The sequence below is a fragment of the Ranitomeya imitator genome, chromosome 2 (genome assembly GCF_032444005.1).
Source record: "Ranitomeya imitator isolate aRanImi1 chromosome 2, aRanImi1.pri, whole genome shotgun sequence".
NCBI classification, from domain to species: domain Eukaryota; kingdom Metazoa; phylum Chordata; class Amphibia; order Anura; family Dendrobatidae; genus Ranitomeya; species Ranitomeya imitator.
This window is the reverse complement of record NC_091283.1, coordinates 820,044,933-820,061,431: the sequence shown is the minus strand read 5'-3', so window position 1 is coordinate 820,061,431 and position 16,499 is coordinate 820,044,933. Positions and strand designations below refer to the sequence as shown.

Below are 16,499 nucleotides of genomic sequence, written 5' to 3'. Positions count from 1 at the left end.
ATGAGATATAAATTGCTTTATTGTTATGGTGTGAATGTGATTATGCAGGAAACCAAAGAAAATCTTTTAGAGTCAATCTGGCCACCAGCCCGATGTAATAATGAGATTAAGACACAGCAGGGCATATGGGGTCGACCCTATCTAAAGCCGACGGTGAAGGAGATGATCTATGATACACCTCTCTCCAGATAAAGCAGATGAAAAAGCCATTGTAAAGATGGAGTAATGCTACCTTGTGCATATGCACACAGAGTGATAAGTGATACATCACTGGAATCAGGATATCTGCCCCTACATCATGGTGCGCTCAGATTACATAGCAAAAAACTGCTGACCGATTCCCTGTAAGCACTTTTCCTAGAACTTTACGTTGTGTCGTTCGTCTGTTATTCCTATTGTAAATGTCTAAATAAGTTGACAACTAGGCATTACCAATTGGGGTATGTCTCTGTACGTTCTAACACTATCCAATCAGCACTGTCTGTTTAGGGACACACCCCTTTGACAAGTGAAATGGAAAACACCCAATTGTTAATTTATTCATTCATTCATTTCCAGGAGGAAATGTGGAGAAGAACATTGTAGAGTTTTTAAAAAAAAGATGGATAAAAATTGTTAATTTAGGTGAACACAAGTATTTGCTAAAATAGACGTTTCAGAAGGGATGACGGATCCCCGTTACGTTTTACATGTTTGTGTAGCAAGGGAGCTACATAAAGCGGAGCAACATCTGCTATAAAGATACATTAACGAATGACTCAGCACAGACTTTTGGACCTAGAAACATTGTGATGATAAAAAGGGAATGTTCACTTTAAAGTTCCAGGCATCACTTTAAAGTTCCAGGCGTCACGTTAAAGTTCCAGGCATCCGTCACTTTAAAGTTCCAGGCGTCACTTTAAAGTTCCAGGCGTGATCCGCTTTTCTCAGCAGGATTCCCCAAGTGAATGGGCTGCAGCATGCACCGACATAATACATTTCCTGTGTGATGATATCGATGATGTGGGCCTGGTGCTCAATAATAAAAGCAGGGTGTGAAGAAACCAGATTGTATCTTAATTTCCCAGACAACCATGTTTTTGCAAACCAAAAGAACTGTCTTTTTATCTGTATATTGGCTTGTGAATTTAAGTGTTTATGGCTGGTGGGTCAAGAAGACAGACTTGCCAACTGATATACTATCTAACATACTGTGTAAAGGTACCTTCACACTGAGCGACTTAGAACGATAACGATAGCGATCCGTGACGTTGCAGCGTCCTGGATAGCGATATCGTTGTGTTTGACACGCAGCAGCGATCAGGATCCTGCTGTGACATCGCTGGTCGGAGATAGAAGGCCAGCACCTTATTTCGTCGCTGGATCACCCGCTGACATCGCTGAATCGGCGTGTGTGACGCCGATGTCTTCACTTGTAACCAGGGTAAACATCGGGTTACTAAGCGCAGGGCCGCGCTTAGTAACCCGATATTTACCCTGGTTACCATTGTAAATGTAAAAAAACCCAAACACTACATACTTACATTCCGGTGTCTGTCATGTCCCCCGGCGTCCGCTTCCCTGCACTCCTCCTGCATCCTGTGTCAGCGCCGGCCGGCCGTAAAGCAGAGCACAGCGGTGACGTCACCGCTCTGCTTTACGGCCGGCGCTTATACAGGATGCAGGAGGAGTGCAGGGAAGCGGACGCCGGGGGACATGACAGACACCGGAATGTAAGTATGTAGTGTTTTTTTTTTTTACATTTACAATGGTAACCAGGGTAAACATCGGGTTACTAAGCGCGGCCCTGCGCTTAGTAACCCGATGTTTACCCTGGTTACCCGGGGACTTCGGCATCGTTGGTCGCTGGAGAGCAGCTGTCTGTGTGACAGCTCTCCAGTGACCACACAGCGACGCTGCAGCGATCGGCATCGTTGTCTATATCGCTGCAGCGTCGCTTAATGTGACGGTACCTTAAGTCTGTAATAGTGACTGTACATAGGGTGTGTTAACTTTAGTTTTGTTTATTGATGTGTGCTGATATGCTAATAGTGATAGTTAATCCCATCACCATTGTTTACCTTATCTTGATGTTGGACTGAAGGACCCTGGGTAATTCTAACAATAGCTTACAGGCCTCGGGTATAAAAGAGACCTCTTTTCTTCTGGTGGGAGACTCTTCAGGATCGTAGCCGAGGGTCCGGCTGAAGAACACAGGACTGCTCTCTGATATCTCCCTACACTTGTCGTTACCTTCTCTCTGTGGGCATACCACAGATGGAGTAGCGACCCTGGGAGCTCGGACATAACATCTACCATTATCTCGGCGAGTCAGCGGAAGGGTGAGGCCCTGTAATGTGCACCGTCTTGGGGTAATTGCTGGGATTGTTCTGTTTGCTATTGTGTGCTGTGGTTGAATAAAGTATTGCCACACTGTTTTACCTTAACCCTGTGTTGTCTGTGTAGTGTATTACCCACCGGGAGATAGAGCGGGCGTTCAGTGGTATGAGCCCTGGTCCATGCAGTCTTGCTAAAGACAGCCGGGCCAGCGGACGAGAGCACCCACTGACCCCGCTTCTCCACAATTGGTGGCAGCGGTGGGACACTACTCAGCCCGGCGGAACTGGGGAGCCGCAGGGGATTGGTGTTCGTAGACACCGTCCAGGGCTTCACAACCAGGGAGGCATACAGACAGACCCAGCAGACCATTGACGCCATTATGTCCAACCCCATCAACTCGGTCTTGGGAAGAGGACCAGAATGGATTCATAGTTGCAACAAGAAACGTCAACTACAGGAGCTGTGCCAGCTTCGACGGATTGAATACCGGACCACGGACACTCGGTCGGATTTGATCAAGGAATTAGTTTGTTGGGATGCCCAGGATGTTGTGGAGGACGACGAAGACTCTGCTGAGATGGAGCCAGCGGAATTGCCAGAGCCAGGACCCTGTGCCGGTCTGGAATCTACCCAGTCACCTGCAGCCCGAATCCAGGAGTTGTTAGTTGTATTGGGACCTGGAGCCTCAAGTGGCAAAAGAGCTTGTATTATGGAATAAGTTTTGGAAGCTACAGTACCCCTACAGCTAGCATCGGACCCTAACCCTGAGGTAATCCCCCAACAAGGAACACAGCTCCACTACAGAGACGTGCCAGTGTTTAATGAGTCCAACACCAAAGTTGATGAACATCTGCAAGATTTTGAGACTTTAATGCTGATGCATCAGGTGCCCATAGCTGACTGGGCTAAATACCTGTGGACTAGTTTGACTGGTCGGGCACGGGATGCTGCCCAGTCACTTGGGCCTCAATACTGCCAGGATTATGGAACTATTAACGACACCCTGCTGGCACTTTTTACCATCAACCCCGAGAGGTATCGCACCAAGTTCCGGACATTGTCTCACCAGGGGGTCTCCTATGTGGAATTTGGCAGTCAACTCCGGAGACACTGCAACCGTTGGCTTGACAGTAGGGCTGCCCACTCTGTTGCTGCCCTTCGGGATGTGATCGTGCTTGAGCAACTGATGGAGAAGATGGCCCCAGAAATTCGAGAGTGGGTAGCCGACCGGAAGCCTGACACTCCAGAGCAAGCAGCCTGATTGGCTGATACATTTTTCAGCCAACCGACCTCGCTGGAGACCTGACATGCCCACCAATCCAAGAAGACCCTTCAACCAAAGTTTTGACCGACAACCAGAACCAAGGGTTACCAACAGTACCCGTGACTTGCCCAACTCACAGCGCTGCTATACATGTGGGCGCCTTGGACACATAACCAAAGATTGTTCCCAGGGCCGGGGCCCTATGCCTGGAGCCCAATTGCCAGCTCAGACGGTTAACATCTGCCAACACGAGCCAGCAGGTTTGGAGGGATGCTATTCCCAGGATACACCAGCAACAGTGATATATCCTGTCCATACTACGCTGCGGGTTGACCAGCCTACACCAGCCAACCTCATACGCCACATCCAGCCAGTCAAGGTCGGTGATATCCAGGCCCAGAGACTTCGGGACACTGGGTCCTCCATCACACTTGTTAGCCCAGATATTGTCCCACCTGAACACCATTTACCATGTTGCCAAGTGATCATCTCCCTGGCTGGAGGTCAGCGTTCGGACATCCCTCTAGCCCGTGTGCAGCTGGACTGGGGTACTGACCAGGGAGAGGTTGTAGTAGGACTCATGGATGGCCTACCCACACCTGTTATTTTGGGGAATGACCTCGGACAAGGACTGTCCAGCCAATTTGTTACTGTCATCACCCGAAGCCAAGCCAAGAAATACTCTGATGTGGATCCTTCTGCCATCCATCCAGAGGATACCCAACACTCCAATCCCCCATCAACCCCCTCTGAGCCGATGGCGGTAGGTACACTTGACCAGACTATTGTCAATGATTGGGGGGAGACAGATTGCAAAGAGTTAAGGGAATCCCAACTCACAGACCCCACACTAGAATTTGCACGCAGTACAGCCGCTCGACCTGGGGAAACAAATCAGGGAGAGATGTATAGATGGGAAAATGGACTGCTATATAGGGAAAAGCCCGCATCATGCCCAGAGAAACCCTGGATCTGTGTCCATCAGCTCTTGGTGCCTCAGCAGTATCGGCCCCAACTCCTGCGCTTGGCACATGACGTTCCTGCAGCTTGGCACATGGGGCTGAGAAAGACCCGGGCTTGACTACTGCATAGTTTCTTTTGGCCAAAGGTTACTCAAGAGGTGCAGAAATACCGAGCCTCTTGTCCAGTTTTTCAACGGATGGGGGGAGCACCCTGTCGTGCCCCGCTCCAATCCATGCCCTCGATAGGTGAACCGTTCTAGAGGGTTGCCATCGATTTAGTGGGTCCTTTATCTATCCCCAGCCGCAGCTGAAAGAGGTTCATCCTCACCCTGGTTGACTTTGCCACCCGCTATCCAGAGGCCGTTGCCCTGTCATCCATAGATGCAGAGCATTTGGCTCAAGCTCTACTGGACACTTTTAGTTGAGTAGGGTTTCCACAGGAGGTATTGACCGACCAGGGGACCCAGTTCCAAAGTGAGCTGATTCAGACCCTCTGGGAGAAACATGGTGTCTGCCCCATGCGTACCACCCCCTACCACCCCAACACTAATGGGCTGTGTGAACGTTTCAATGGAACGCTCAAGCAGCTCATTAGTCGGTATGTGGAGTCCGAGGGAGGGGACTGGGAGAAAAACCTGCAGCAGCTCCTGTTCGCCTACCGGGAGGTGCCACAGGATTCTGCCGGGTTCTCTCCTTTTGAATTGCTGTATGGCCGAAAAGTACGAGGGCCATTAGAGCTAGTAAGAGAGAGTTGGGAGGGCACTTTTCCCACAGAAGAGGTTCCCATTCTGGAGTATGTCCAAAAGTTTAAGGAGAAGATGAGGTACCTCATGGCCTTAGCCCATGGAAATTTAGAAATAGCTCAGGAAAGGCAATGACAGTATTACAACCGTACTGCCAAAGTGCGAGAATTTACCTGTGGACAGAAAGTTCTAGTATTAGTTCCAGTACGCAAAAACAAGCTGCAAGCCATGTGGGCAGGTCCATTCACCATCACCCGGAAATGCGGGGAGACTGACTACACTGTAGCTTTGGATTGAGTGGGTGTTCGTGAACGGACCTATCATGTTAACAGGCTAAAAGCTTATGAGAAAAGGGAAGTTACCAATCTAGTAGTTTGTTGTCGTCATTTAGATGACCCAGATCTGGACCAGATCCCGGACTTATTGGTGGAATCCAAAAGAGGAATGGGGTAGCGAATGTCCCGTTGGGGGAGTGGCTTGGTCCATCACAGAAGCAAGAAATAACAGAACTGCTTGGAACATATGGCTTCCTGTTCACAAGTCAGCCTGGTCGAACTTCCTTGGTCCAGCTTCATGTCAACACTGGGGTAGCCAACTGTTGTGATTCGGTAATTCAGTACCACAGTGGACATAGAAGTCAGAGCACCTACAGTGATCTGACAATAACCCAAAAACATAGAACGAGCTCTGAGACGTGGGAACTCTGCTGACCGCAATCCCTAATCCTCTCCAACCACACTAGAGGCAGCCGTGGATTGCGCCTAACGCTCCCTATGCAACTCGGCACAGCCTGAGAAACTAGCTAGCCTGAAGATAGAAAATAAGCCTACCTTGCCTCAGAGAAATACCCCAAAGGAAAAGGCAGCCCCCCACATATAATGACTGTGAGTAAGATGAAGAGACAAACGTAGAGATGAAATAGATTTAGCAAAGTGAGGCCCGACTTTCTGAACAGAGCGAGGATAGGAAAGGTAACTTTGCGGTCAACACAAAACCCTACAAACAACCACGCAAAGGGGGCAAAAAGACCCTCCGTACCGTCTAACGGCACGGAGGTACACCCTCTGCGTCCCAGAGCTTCCAGCAGGCAAGAAAAAACAAATATGCAAGCTGGACAGAAAAAACAGCAAACAAAATAACAAAAGCGGAACTAAGCTATGCAGAGCAGCAGGCCACAGGAACGATCCAGGAGGAAACAAGTCCAATACTAGAACATTGACTGGAGGCCAGGATCAAAGCACTAGGTGGAGTTAAATAGAGCAGCACCTAACGACTTCACCACATCACCTGAGGAAGGAAACTCAGAAGCCGCAGTACCACTCTCCTCCACCAACGGAAGCTCATAGAGAGAATCAGCCGAAGTACCACTTGTGACCACAGGAGAGAGCTCAGCCACAGAATTCACAACAGCCAACCACTCAGACAACCAGCCTACCGGGTGACACCTCCAGTGTTGGCAATGATGAAGGCCGAAGTGGAAGACATGTTGAATATTGGGGGTCATAGTTCCTTCCCATTGCTCATGGGCAACCAGTGTAGTGTTGGTGCCCAAGAAAGACAAGAGTACTCGCTTCTGCGTGGACTATAGGCTACTCAATGAGTTCACCATTACTGATGGATACCCCATGCCTCGGGTGGATGAACTGCTAGACAGATTAGGCAGCTCTCGAGTTAGGCAGCTCTCGAGTTCATATCTACCATCGATTTGAGCAAGGGATACTGGCAGATCCCACTCACAAAGGAGGCTCAAGAGAAGTCGTCATTCATCACCTCTTTTGGCCTCTATGAATTTACCAGCATGCCCTTTGGGATGAAGAATGCCCCGGCTACCTTCCAAAGGATGGTGGACCAGTCACTGGAGGGATGTCAGGGGTATGCCCAGCCTACCTGGATGACATAGCTATCTTCAGCGATACCTGGGAAGAGCATCTTCAACATGTGTCACAGGTGCTGCAGAGGGTAGCAAAAGCCCATCTTACCATCCGACCTGACAAGTGCCAAATGGGGATGGCTGAGATACTATACCTTGGACATCGGGTAGGAAGTGGGTGCATTCGTCCCGAACCTGCAAAAGTAGAAGCCATTACCCAGTGGCCTTGCCCAGCCAAACAAAAACAGGTACGTGCCTTTCTAGGGACCACAAACTATTATCAAAAGTTTATCCCCAATTACAGTAGCAAAGCCTCTCACAGACCTTACCACCAAACGATATGCCCGCAATCTCATCTGGACCCCAGAGTGTGAGTCCGCATTCCTCCAGTTGAAAACCAAACTATCCCAAAGCCCAGTCCTGACTGCTCCTGACTTCTGCCGTCGGTTCATTGTCCAAACAGATGCATCAGACACCGGATTGGGAGCCGTACTCAGTCAAGTGGGTGACGATGGTCAGGAACACCCGGTTGCTTACGTTTCCCGTAAACTGTTGGACCGGGAGAAAGCATATGCCACTGTAGAAAAAGAGTGCTTGGCCATAATCTGGGCCTTAAAGAAATTGCAGCCCTACTTCTACAGCAAGGAATTCACAGTCATAACTGACCATAATCCTTTAAGTTGGCTAAATCGGACTGCTGGGGACAATGGACGTTTACTCAGGTGGAGTCTAGCCTTACAGTCCTATAATTTTTCTGTCTCCCATAAAAAGGGCAAAGATCATGGAAATGCCGATGGACTGTCCCGACAAGTAGAGAAAGATGACCGGAAGCCTATCATGTCTGGTTATTTAAGATGGGGGAGCAAAGTAAAGAAACCAGATTGTATCTTAATTTCCCAGACAACCATGTTTTTGTAAAGCAAAAAGAACTGGCTTTTTATCTGTATATTGGCTTGTGAATTTAAGTGTTTATGGCTGGTGGGTCAAGAAGACAGACTTGCCAACTGATACATGTGACTGTACATAGGGTGTGTTAAGTTTTGTTTATTGATGTGTGCTGATATGCTAATAGTGCTAGTTAATTCCATCACCATTGTTTACCTTATCTTGATGCTGGACTGAAGGACCCTGGGTAATTCTAACTTACAGGCCTCAGGTATAAAAGAGACTTCTTTTTTTCTGGTGGGAGACTCTTCAGGATCGTAGCCGAGGGTCTGTCGGACCCAGCTGAAGAACACAGGACTGTTCTCGGATATCTCCCTACGCTTGTCGTTACGTCCTCTCTGTGTGCATACCACAGATGGAGTAGCGACCCTGGGAGCCGTAACATCTACCATTATCTCGGCGAGTCAGCGGAAGGGTGAGGCCCTCTAATGTGCACCATCTTGGGGTAATTGCTAGGATTGTTCTGTTTGCTATTGTGTGTTGTAGTTGAATAAAGTATGGCCACACTGTTTTACCTTAACCCTGTGTTGTCTGTGTAGTGTATTGCCCACCGGGAGATAGAGCGGGCGTTCAGTGGTATGAGCCCTGGTCCATGCAGTCTTGTTAAAGACAGCCGGGCCAGCGGACGAGAGCATCCACTGACCCCGTTTCTCCACACTGGGCAATTGAAATACATCATGCACATTTCCTATTTAACCTGGAAGCGGACTCTCAGAATATTTGAGCCCAGGTATCCTTGTCAGAAACCATTCATTCCAGAGCATAATAATAAGATGCAAAGATTTTGATTGCAGGTGTAATGACTGGATCTTTTGGGATGGTTTCCTCACGAGCTCTCGCTTCTCCTTCTTAGTATGCATTCGTCAAAGTAAGAAAAGAAACCTCCGAAGACTCATTTATGACTATGGCAATCGCTATTCCCACAACTGTATCATAAGGATGTATCGACTGTGCATGCGATGCTCATAGAACACTTATGTCTCAACTGGTCATGTGGATTTTCTCTGCTGTAGGTCAGGGGGAGCAGCACGGAACAGCTGCATTGATGCAGAGGAGTTAGACAAACCGAACAGGACATAAGCAGTGAATATCACCTGGCTGGCTCGTGGAGAAGCGAGGATCAGTAGAGCAGGACTTGTGGCACCTTGTCATAGCAAAGAAGAATGTTCAGACAACACCTTGGATCAAAAGGGCAGAGTATGTAGTCAAGCACCTTGGTACAGCAGATCTAAGTGTGCAGACAACACCTTGAATCAGTAGAGTAGTGTAAACAGACAGAGTATGCAGTTAACACCTTGGAACAGTAGAATCTTGTTGAAAGACAGGTACCTTGATGTAGCAGGACCGCGTGTGCGGACAACGCTTTCAAATAGCAGAGTCGAGTTGGCAAACAGACAGTTTATGTAGCAGATCTAAGTATTTTTATTGTAGCTAAGCTGAATGTAGTGAAGTGGTAGCAGCTTTCTCTTACTACCTGAATACTCAGGTGTCATGCAGCCTTGGAAGGCCTAGGAATATGACATTAAAGACGTGCACTAGAGCAGAGAGAGATGAGGCAGAAAACCACTTGGACCAATGCTGGAGCCAGGACAGGTGAGGAACACAAACACATGTGACTGACAAACAATTGTGCCTTATTCTGTTCTTCTAGGTTTGGATAATTCCAAAATTTAGCACAGAGCTACATTTTGAGCTGCAAAAAACATTAATTAAAAAGGGCCTAATTTGCACAAAAAATGTGGCACACTTTGTTCAACTTCATATTTATCAACATTGCCCCTTAATGATCTATTCGGCGTAAATCGCTTGTGCAGCTTCAGGATGATACTGCACCCCCCAATGATAGGTGAAAGCCAGAGGGCAATATTTCTAACGTCACAATTCAATACAATTTTTTTTTTTTTTTAACACAAATGGGACGTCTTATTCGTGTTAATTGGTACACTTCAAATGTTAGAAAAGAGCGGGAGATCAAGGTGTCAAATATTGCATTTTAATGGAGAGTTTAGAGCGAAATGCAACTTTTTATGTAAGTCAAAAGTGGTTTCAACATAAATGGATTTGTTCCACTGATTTTTTAAGATGGCTGCCACGAATATATGACATTTTTATTGATTTTACGTAGAAATGTAATAATAATATGTTGTGTTTTATACAAAATGGTTAAAGGGGTTGTCCAGCCGGTATATATATATATATAGTGCAGTAGATGGCATAAAGCATAAATCTGGTGTAGGCATTTGCAAATGTCGTAATTTGCACAAATATTTTGGTGTGAATGCAATAATAATTGTCCCGCTCTGTGACCTCATGGACATCATGCATATTGAGAAAAGTTGTGACGGAAGTACCTGGCAGTGACTTAAAGAGTAACCATCATTTTAATTTTTATTTAATAAGTCACTAGTATCCATGCAAATAAGAAAATTTGTAATGTATCTTATCAGAAAAATGTGTTTCTTTCTCCTCCTGGAATGATCATTTATTCTTAATTCATGGGTAAAATCTGTCTTCAGTAAAACAGATTTTTACATTATTGAGATCGGAGAGACAGTTGGTGCTTACAAGATTCCATGTAGACCAGAAGGGGAGGAGCTATGCCTTTAGCTCCTCCTTCCCCCTGTACATAGAATATTATCAGAACCAGCTGTCATCTCCTATTTCAGTAATGTAGCAATCCGTCTTCACTGAATACAGATTTTACCCCAGAATTGAGGATTTTGAGAATGAAAGATTTGTCCAGGAGGAGAAAGAAGCCGATTACCCTGATAAGATATATTACAAAGTTGCTTATTTTCATGTGTACTATTGATTTATGAAATTAAAATGTTGGTTATTCTTTAAGGCCTACTTGGAAGGGCTCATTTTGGCCCCTTAACGAGTTTTGGTTGACTATATAGCAGTCAGTCGACACTCATTTACTGGTCTTTTTAATCAACATAACCTGATGGGAACAGAACGATGTCTAATACGACTGGTCTAACCACTGCAGCATCGAGTTCTCGGCAGCACACCCTCTGTTTACATAGGATGATGCTTTGCTGATAATGATTTTTATGCTGCCCTAAGCACTCTGATCAGTGGCAAATCAGTGTTTTGCTTATTCATTGCCGGAATAAACTAACAATGACAGACATACAGAAAGGAGAGGGCCCTGCCTTTCGAGGCTACAGTCTACAGGATCATGGGGAAGGAGACAGTAGGTCAAGTTGTTGCAGCAGGGTCATCGCAGTCTGTAAGCCTTGTTGAAGAGATGGGTTTTCAAGTTCTGTCTGAAGGTTCTGAATGTTGGGAATAATTGGACATGTTGGGTCAAAAGAATTCCAGAGGATGGGGGATACTCGGGAGAAAGGTGATTGGGTAAGGAACGGACAAAGGTGGAAGATAGAAGGAGGTCTTGGGAGGACCAGAGGTTGCGTGTTGGAAGATATCGGGGATTAGTTCAGAGATTTATGGAGGAGACAGATTATGGACGGCTTTGTAGGTCAGCGTTGGCAGTTTGAACTGGATACATTGGGGAATTGGGAACCAATGAAGGGATTTGAAGAGGAGGAGTAGCGAGGAGAGAGGTGGATTAGTCGGGCAGCAGAGTTAAGGATGGACTCGAGAGGTAGGAAAGTGTTAGCAGGAAGGTTACAGAGGAGGATATTGCAGTAGCGGAGGTGGGAGATGATGAGGGCATGCACTAACTTTTTCGTACATTCAGAGTTGAGGAAAGGACGGATTCTGGAAATATTTTTGAGTTAGAGGTGACTATAGATGTGATGTGTGGTTTGAAGGACTGAGCAGAGAGTTACACTGAGGCAGGGAAGGTGATAAATTGCAGAATGCTGGGACCCACTAATCCAGAGAACCAGGTTCTAAAATGGCCTGATAGAATGGAGCCCTGGCCTCATGTGTGCCCCACCGCTCCATTTGTAGTCCATGGGACTGCCCAATATAAATACCGTAAGTACAATTCTCGGCTTTCTCCAGCAGCCCCATAGACAATAAAAGGAGCAGTGGTGTGCATACATGGCCACTGCTACATTTTTTTCACGGGGAATTTTAGCTCTCGTTCTCGGAATTAGTGGGAATGATTGATGACATTCATTGCTGGGAATACCTCTTTTTTTCGGGTGCTCTGGTGACGAAAATTCTGACGTACTGTGGCAGTCAAATGGTGAATGAAGTTGAGATATAGGATGCTGTTTAGTGGGGTCTGCTGCTTTATCTGTCCTGAGTGCTACATGTTAAAGTAAGCACACAATTACGGGTGAATATAGAAATAAAGACTATATATTGTTGGCAGTTGTTGCACGGAGTTGCGGAATTAGCATAATTTTTCCTGTGAATTTTTGGTGGAAATTGCATTATTAATTGCAAAATGTGTCAATGAGTTTTTTACTTGTGTAATAATGTGGTTGTGTAAAAAGTTTAGGATGTTTTGACGAGGTGACAGAGGTGTATAGGTATAAAGAGTGCGGCTGCAACCACAAGACCCTACCCCTAGTGGGGCCATGGACCCCCGATGCTACAGTACATAAGAGAACACCAGTATTAGGGGACATGTGTCACGTTATTGCACAGTGATGTCATTATAGTACACGTATGTAATATTGTATACTGATCCTATGCACCAAGAGCAAGGGGCAATAAAAGGAGCAAAGTTGCCAACTATTTAGTGGTAGAGCCAAGCGTGGCCGGACATCGGGTCCAAGAGCTTCCATCTATGTTCCCGAGGTCACAAGTATTGAGCTGGGGAAGATAAGCCCTTACACGGTGACTTATATGGAACCTCAAAGTGTTAAAACTGTGTGGCTGTAACAGGAACTTTAACAAAAACGATGCTTCCGGTATTTAAGCTATTGGGAGAAGTAGTTGGCTGCTGCCGCTATCATGCTAAGAGGCCTCTTTTTTTCAAGGTCCAGAAAGAGTCGGAAAGCAGACGTGAACTCCGGAGATAAGAAGATTCCGAATGGAATCCTGGAAGAACAAGGTGAGGACAAGTTCTGACCATGTTCCCTAAGGTTTCTGCTTTGTGTAACACTTGCCTGTGTGGAAAACTTGTCACTGTGGACTTGGTTAAGGCTTAGGATAGGGCAATGTTCACACAGTGCCACCATGTTGCATATATGCTTTAATGTTGAAAAATTGCAGCTAAAACTGCCATATGGCAGGAAGCTTTTTCAATAAATGTTGTCTTCTTTTTTGTTAATCCCGCTGGAGTTGTTTTGTGATTGCATCTGTTATGCTCCTTTACTGTATAATGTCAAGTATTGGGGGTCTTTGGATTTCTAAGCTATGTTAATTAATTAACGCCGTGCAGTTGCATCTCAGAGCGCTGATGGGGTGACAGAAGTAGATCCCTTTGATCTTGGCTGTTACAGTTTCTATTAGTTACAGTGGGTATCTACTGGTGATGGTGCGGGCAAAGCAAAGTAGGGATTGATCCCCTTACTGGAACATATGAAAATGTCACAGTGTGGGAAGAGGGTTAATGTTCCTACTTATCACTGTGTAGTCAATTGGCTGATAGGAAGCTTAACTGCACCACTCAATGCCAGGCAGCTGCTGCAAAGCACAATTGATTCAATAGCATGTACGTGATTCTCACTTTGCAGTTGAGCTGCACTTTTTATTTCTACGATTGTGGCATAAAACATGATTTTCCAAAATTGTGCAAAAAATGCTGTGGTTTTACCGCTATCCTAGCAAAATAAGAAAAGCATTGCAGCCCCAAAATATGAATGCAGCTTAGAGTATGGTAATTATTAGTAGATAAGCGTCATTGAATACTTATTGTTATATATGTATTTTTTACATTTTAGCCCTATGTACATGAGAATTTGGGGTGCCCTACAGAAATATTTGATATGCAATGCCTTGCGAAAGTATTCGGCCCCCTGGAACTTTTCAACCTTTTCCCACATATCATGCTTCAAACATAAAGATACCAAATGTAAATTTTTGGTGAAGAATCAACAACAAGTGGAACACAATTGTGAAGTTGAACCAAATTGGTTATTTTAAATTTTTGTGGAAATTCAAAAACTGAAAAGTGGGGCGTGCAATATTATTCGGCCCCTTTACTTTCAGTGCAGCAAACTCACTCCAGAAGTTCATTGTGGATCTCTGAATGATCCAATGTTGTCCTAAATGCCTAATGATGATAAATATAATCCACCTGTGTGTAATCAAGTCTCCGTATAAATGCACCTGCTCTGTGATAGTCTCAGGGTTCTGTTTGAAGCACAGAGAGCATCATGAAGACCAAGGAACACAACAGGCAGGTCCGTGATACTGTTGTGGAGAAGTTTAAAGCCGGATTTGGATACAAAATGATTCCCAAAACTTTAAACATCCCAAGGAGCACTATGCAAGCGATCATATTGAAATGGAAGGAGTATCATACCACTGCAAATCTACCAAGACCCGGCCATCCCTCTAAACTTTCATCTCAAACAAGGAGAAGACTGATCAGAGATGCAGCCAAGAGGCCCATGATCACTCTGGATGAACTGCAGAGATCTACAGCTGAGGTGGGACAGTCTGTCCATAGGACAACAATCAGTCGTACACTGCACAAATCTGGGTTTATGGAAGAGTGGCAAGAACAAAGCCATTTCTCAAAGATATCCATAAAAAATCAATGTTGTTTAAAGTTTGCAACAAGCCACCTGGGAGACACACCAAACATGTGGAAGGAGGTGCTCTGGTCAGATGAAACCAAAATCAAACTTTTTGGCAACAATGTCAAACGATATGTTTGGCGTAAAGGCAACACAGCTCATCACCTTGAACACACCATCCCCACTGTCAAACGTGGTGGCAGCTTCATGGTTTGGGCCTGCTTTTCTTCAGCAGGGACAGGGAAGATGGTTAAAATTGATGGGAAGATGGATGGAGCCAAATACAGGACCATTCTTGAAGAAAACCTGTTGGAGTCTGCGGAAGACCTCAGACTGGGACGGAGATTTGTCTTCCAACAAGACAATGATCCCAAACATAAAGTCTCTCAATGTACAAAACTGATAGAGACATACAGCAAGCGACTTGCAGCTGTAATCGCAGCAAAAGGTGGCGCAACAAAGTATTAAGTTAAAGGGGCCGAATAATATTGTACGCCCCACTTTTCAGTTTTTGAATTTCCATAAAAATTTAAAGTAACCAATAAATTTCGTTCAACTTCACAATTGTGTTCCACTTGTTGTTGATTCTTCACCAAAAATTTACATTTGGTATCTTTATGTTTGAAGCATGATATGTGGGAAAAGGTTGAAAAGTTCCATGGGGCCGAATACTTTCGCAAGGCACTGTAAGCAGTAACCATCACTCTATGTACTGGTCAATAAGATCACTTTTAAGCTGCAATTGTGTTGAAGCTGCTATGTTTTTTCAATTGCCACAATTTCTAAAAAAAAATGTGGCAAGGTGGTTATTTTTTGCCACGGTTGGGGTGCTTGCAATGTGTAAACGCAGCCTTAGTGCACAGCCATTAATATTTTTAATTTTAATAATTATTCAATGCATGGAAAGAAATTAGGGGATTGTACTATCAAAGATATTTGCCATCATGTAGCTTGGGAAAAACAGGGTTTTCGGAAGGTCACACCAAGAGTGGAATAAAGTTCTTAACATAATTTAGAATTTAATAAAGAAAAGGAGAATTTTAGTAAAATATTGAGATTTTTCAAACTTCGGTACCAACCAATGTCAGGCAGCTGCTCGTCAGCATTTCTATTGCATGCACTATATCTACTAATAAAATGAACCGTAATGGATCATGCAGATGTCCATGCAAATTTGTCCAAGTGCGGACCGTAATGCTGACCCGAGCGTCACAGTGCTGAGGTTGAGAGAGTCACGGCCAGACTGTGCATTGCGGTTTTTCTGGATCAACAGGAATCAAGAGGGATCAGTTGTTATTTCTGGGTAACCTTGACAGGAAGTGTTCCAACATCCGTTGTAGATGTCCGTTTTTTTTCATCAAAAACCACTTTGACCCACAGGTCCATGCACACATCAGATTCATATACACATTTTTCAAATCAAGTCAACAGGTTGTCTACCTAAATCAGGTCAGGCCCAAAGCGAGAGACACTGCTCTCCATTCCAAGTAAAAAATTCCTTTCTGGTAATGAAGAATTTCTCATAGGGTATGTGAAAAATAGTTTTGTAAACGGAATAATTCCATTATGAAGTGATAGCAATGTCTATATTTTTTCATAGTTTTTTCCACTTCTTTTACAGAAGTGAGATCGAAAGTGCTACAGTATATTAAGAGGTAACATTGCGTGGTTTGGTAATGTTTCTAGGGGACTCTAACACAGGATGTTGTGATGGGTATCTGGTTGAACATTCTTTTAAAATGGCACTGGATGCCTTTCTCAAAAAATTAGAACAGTATAAGAGAC

At 45.1% G+C, this 16,499-nt stretch overlaps 1 protein-coding gene across 1 annotated transcript in view; it reads left to right on the top strand.

Moving 5' to 3' along the window:
• The window catches only part of PTPRE (protein tyrosine phosphatase receptor type E), a 186,396-nt gene that overhangs the window by 117,811 nt on the left and 52,086 nt on the right, over positions 1 to 16,499 (top strand). The window contains exon 4 of the mRNA XM_069753946.1: positions 13,008 to 13,081. Coding sequence (XP_069610047.1) covers positions 13,008 to 13,081 — 74 coding nt within the window. The remainder of the gene's footprint in view (positions 1 to 13,007; positions 13,082 to 16,499) is intronic.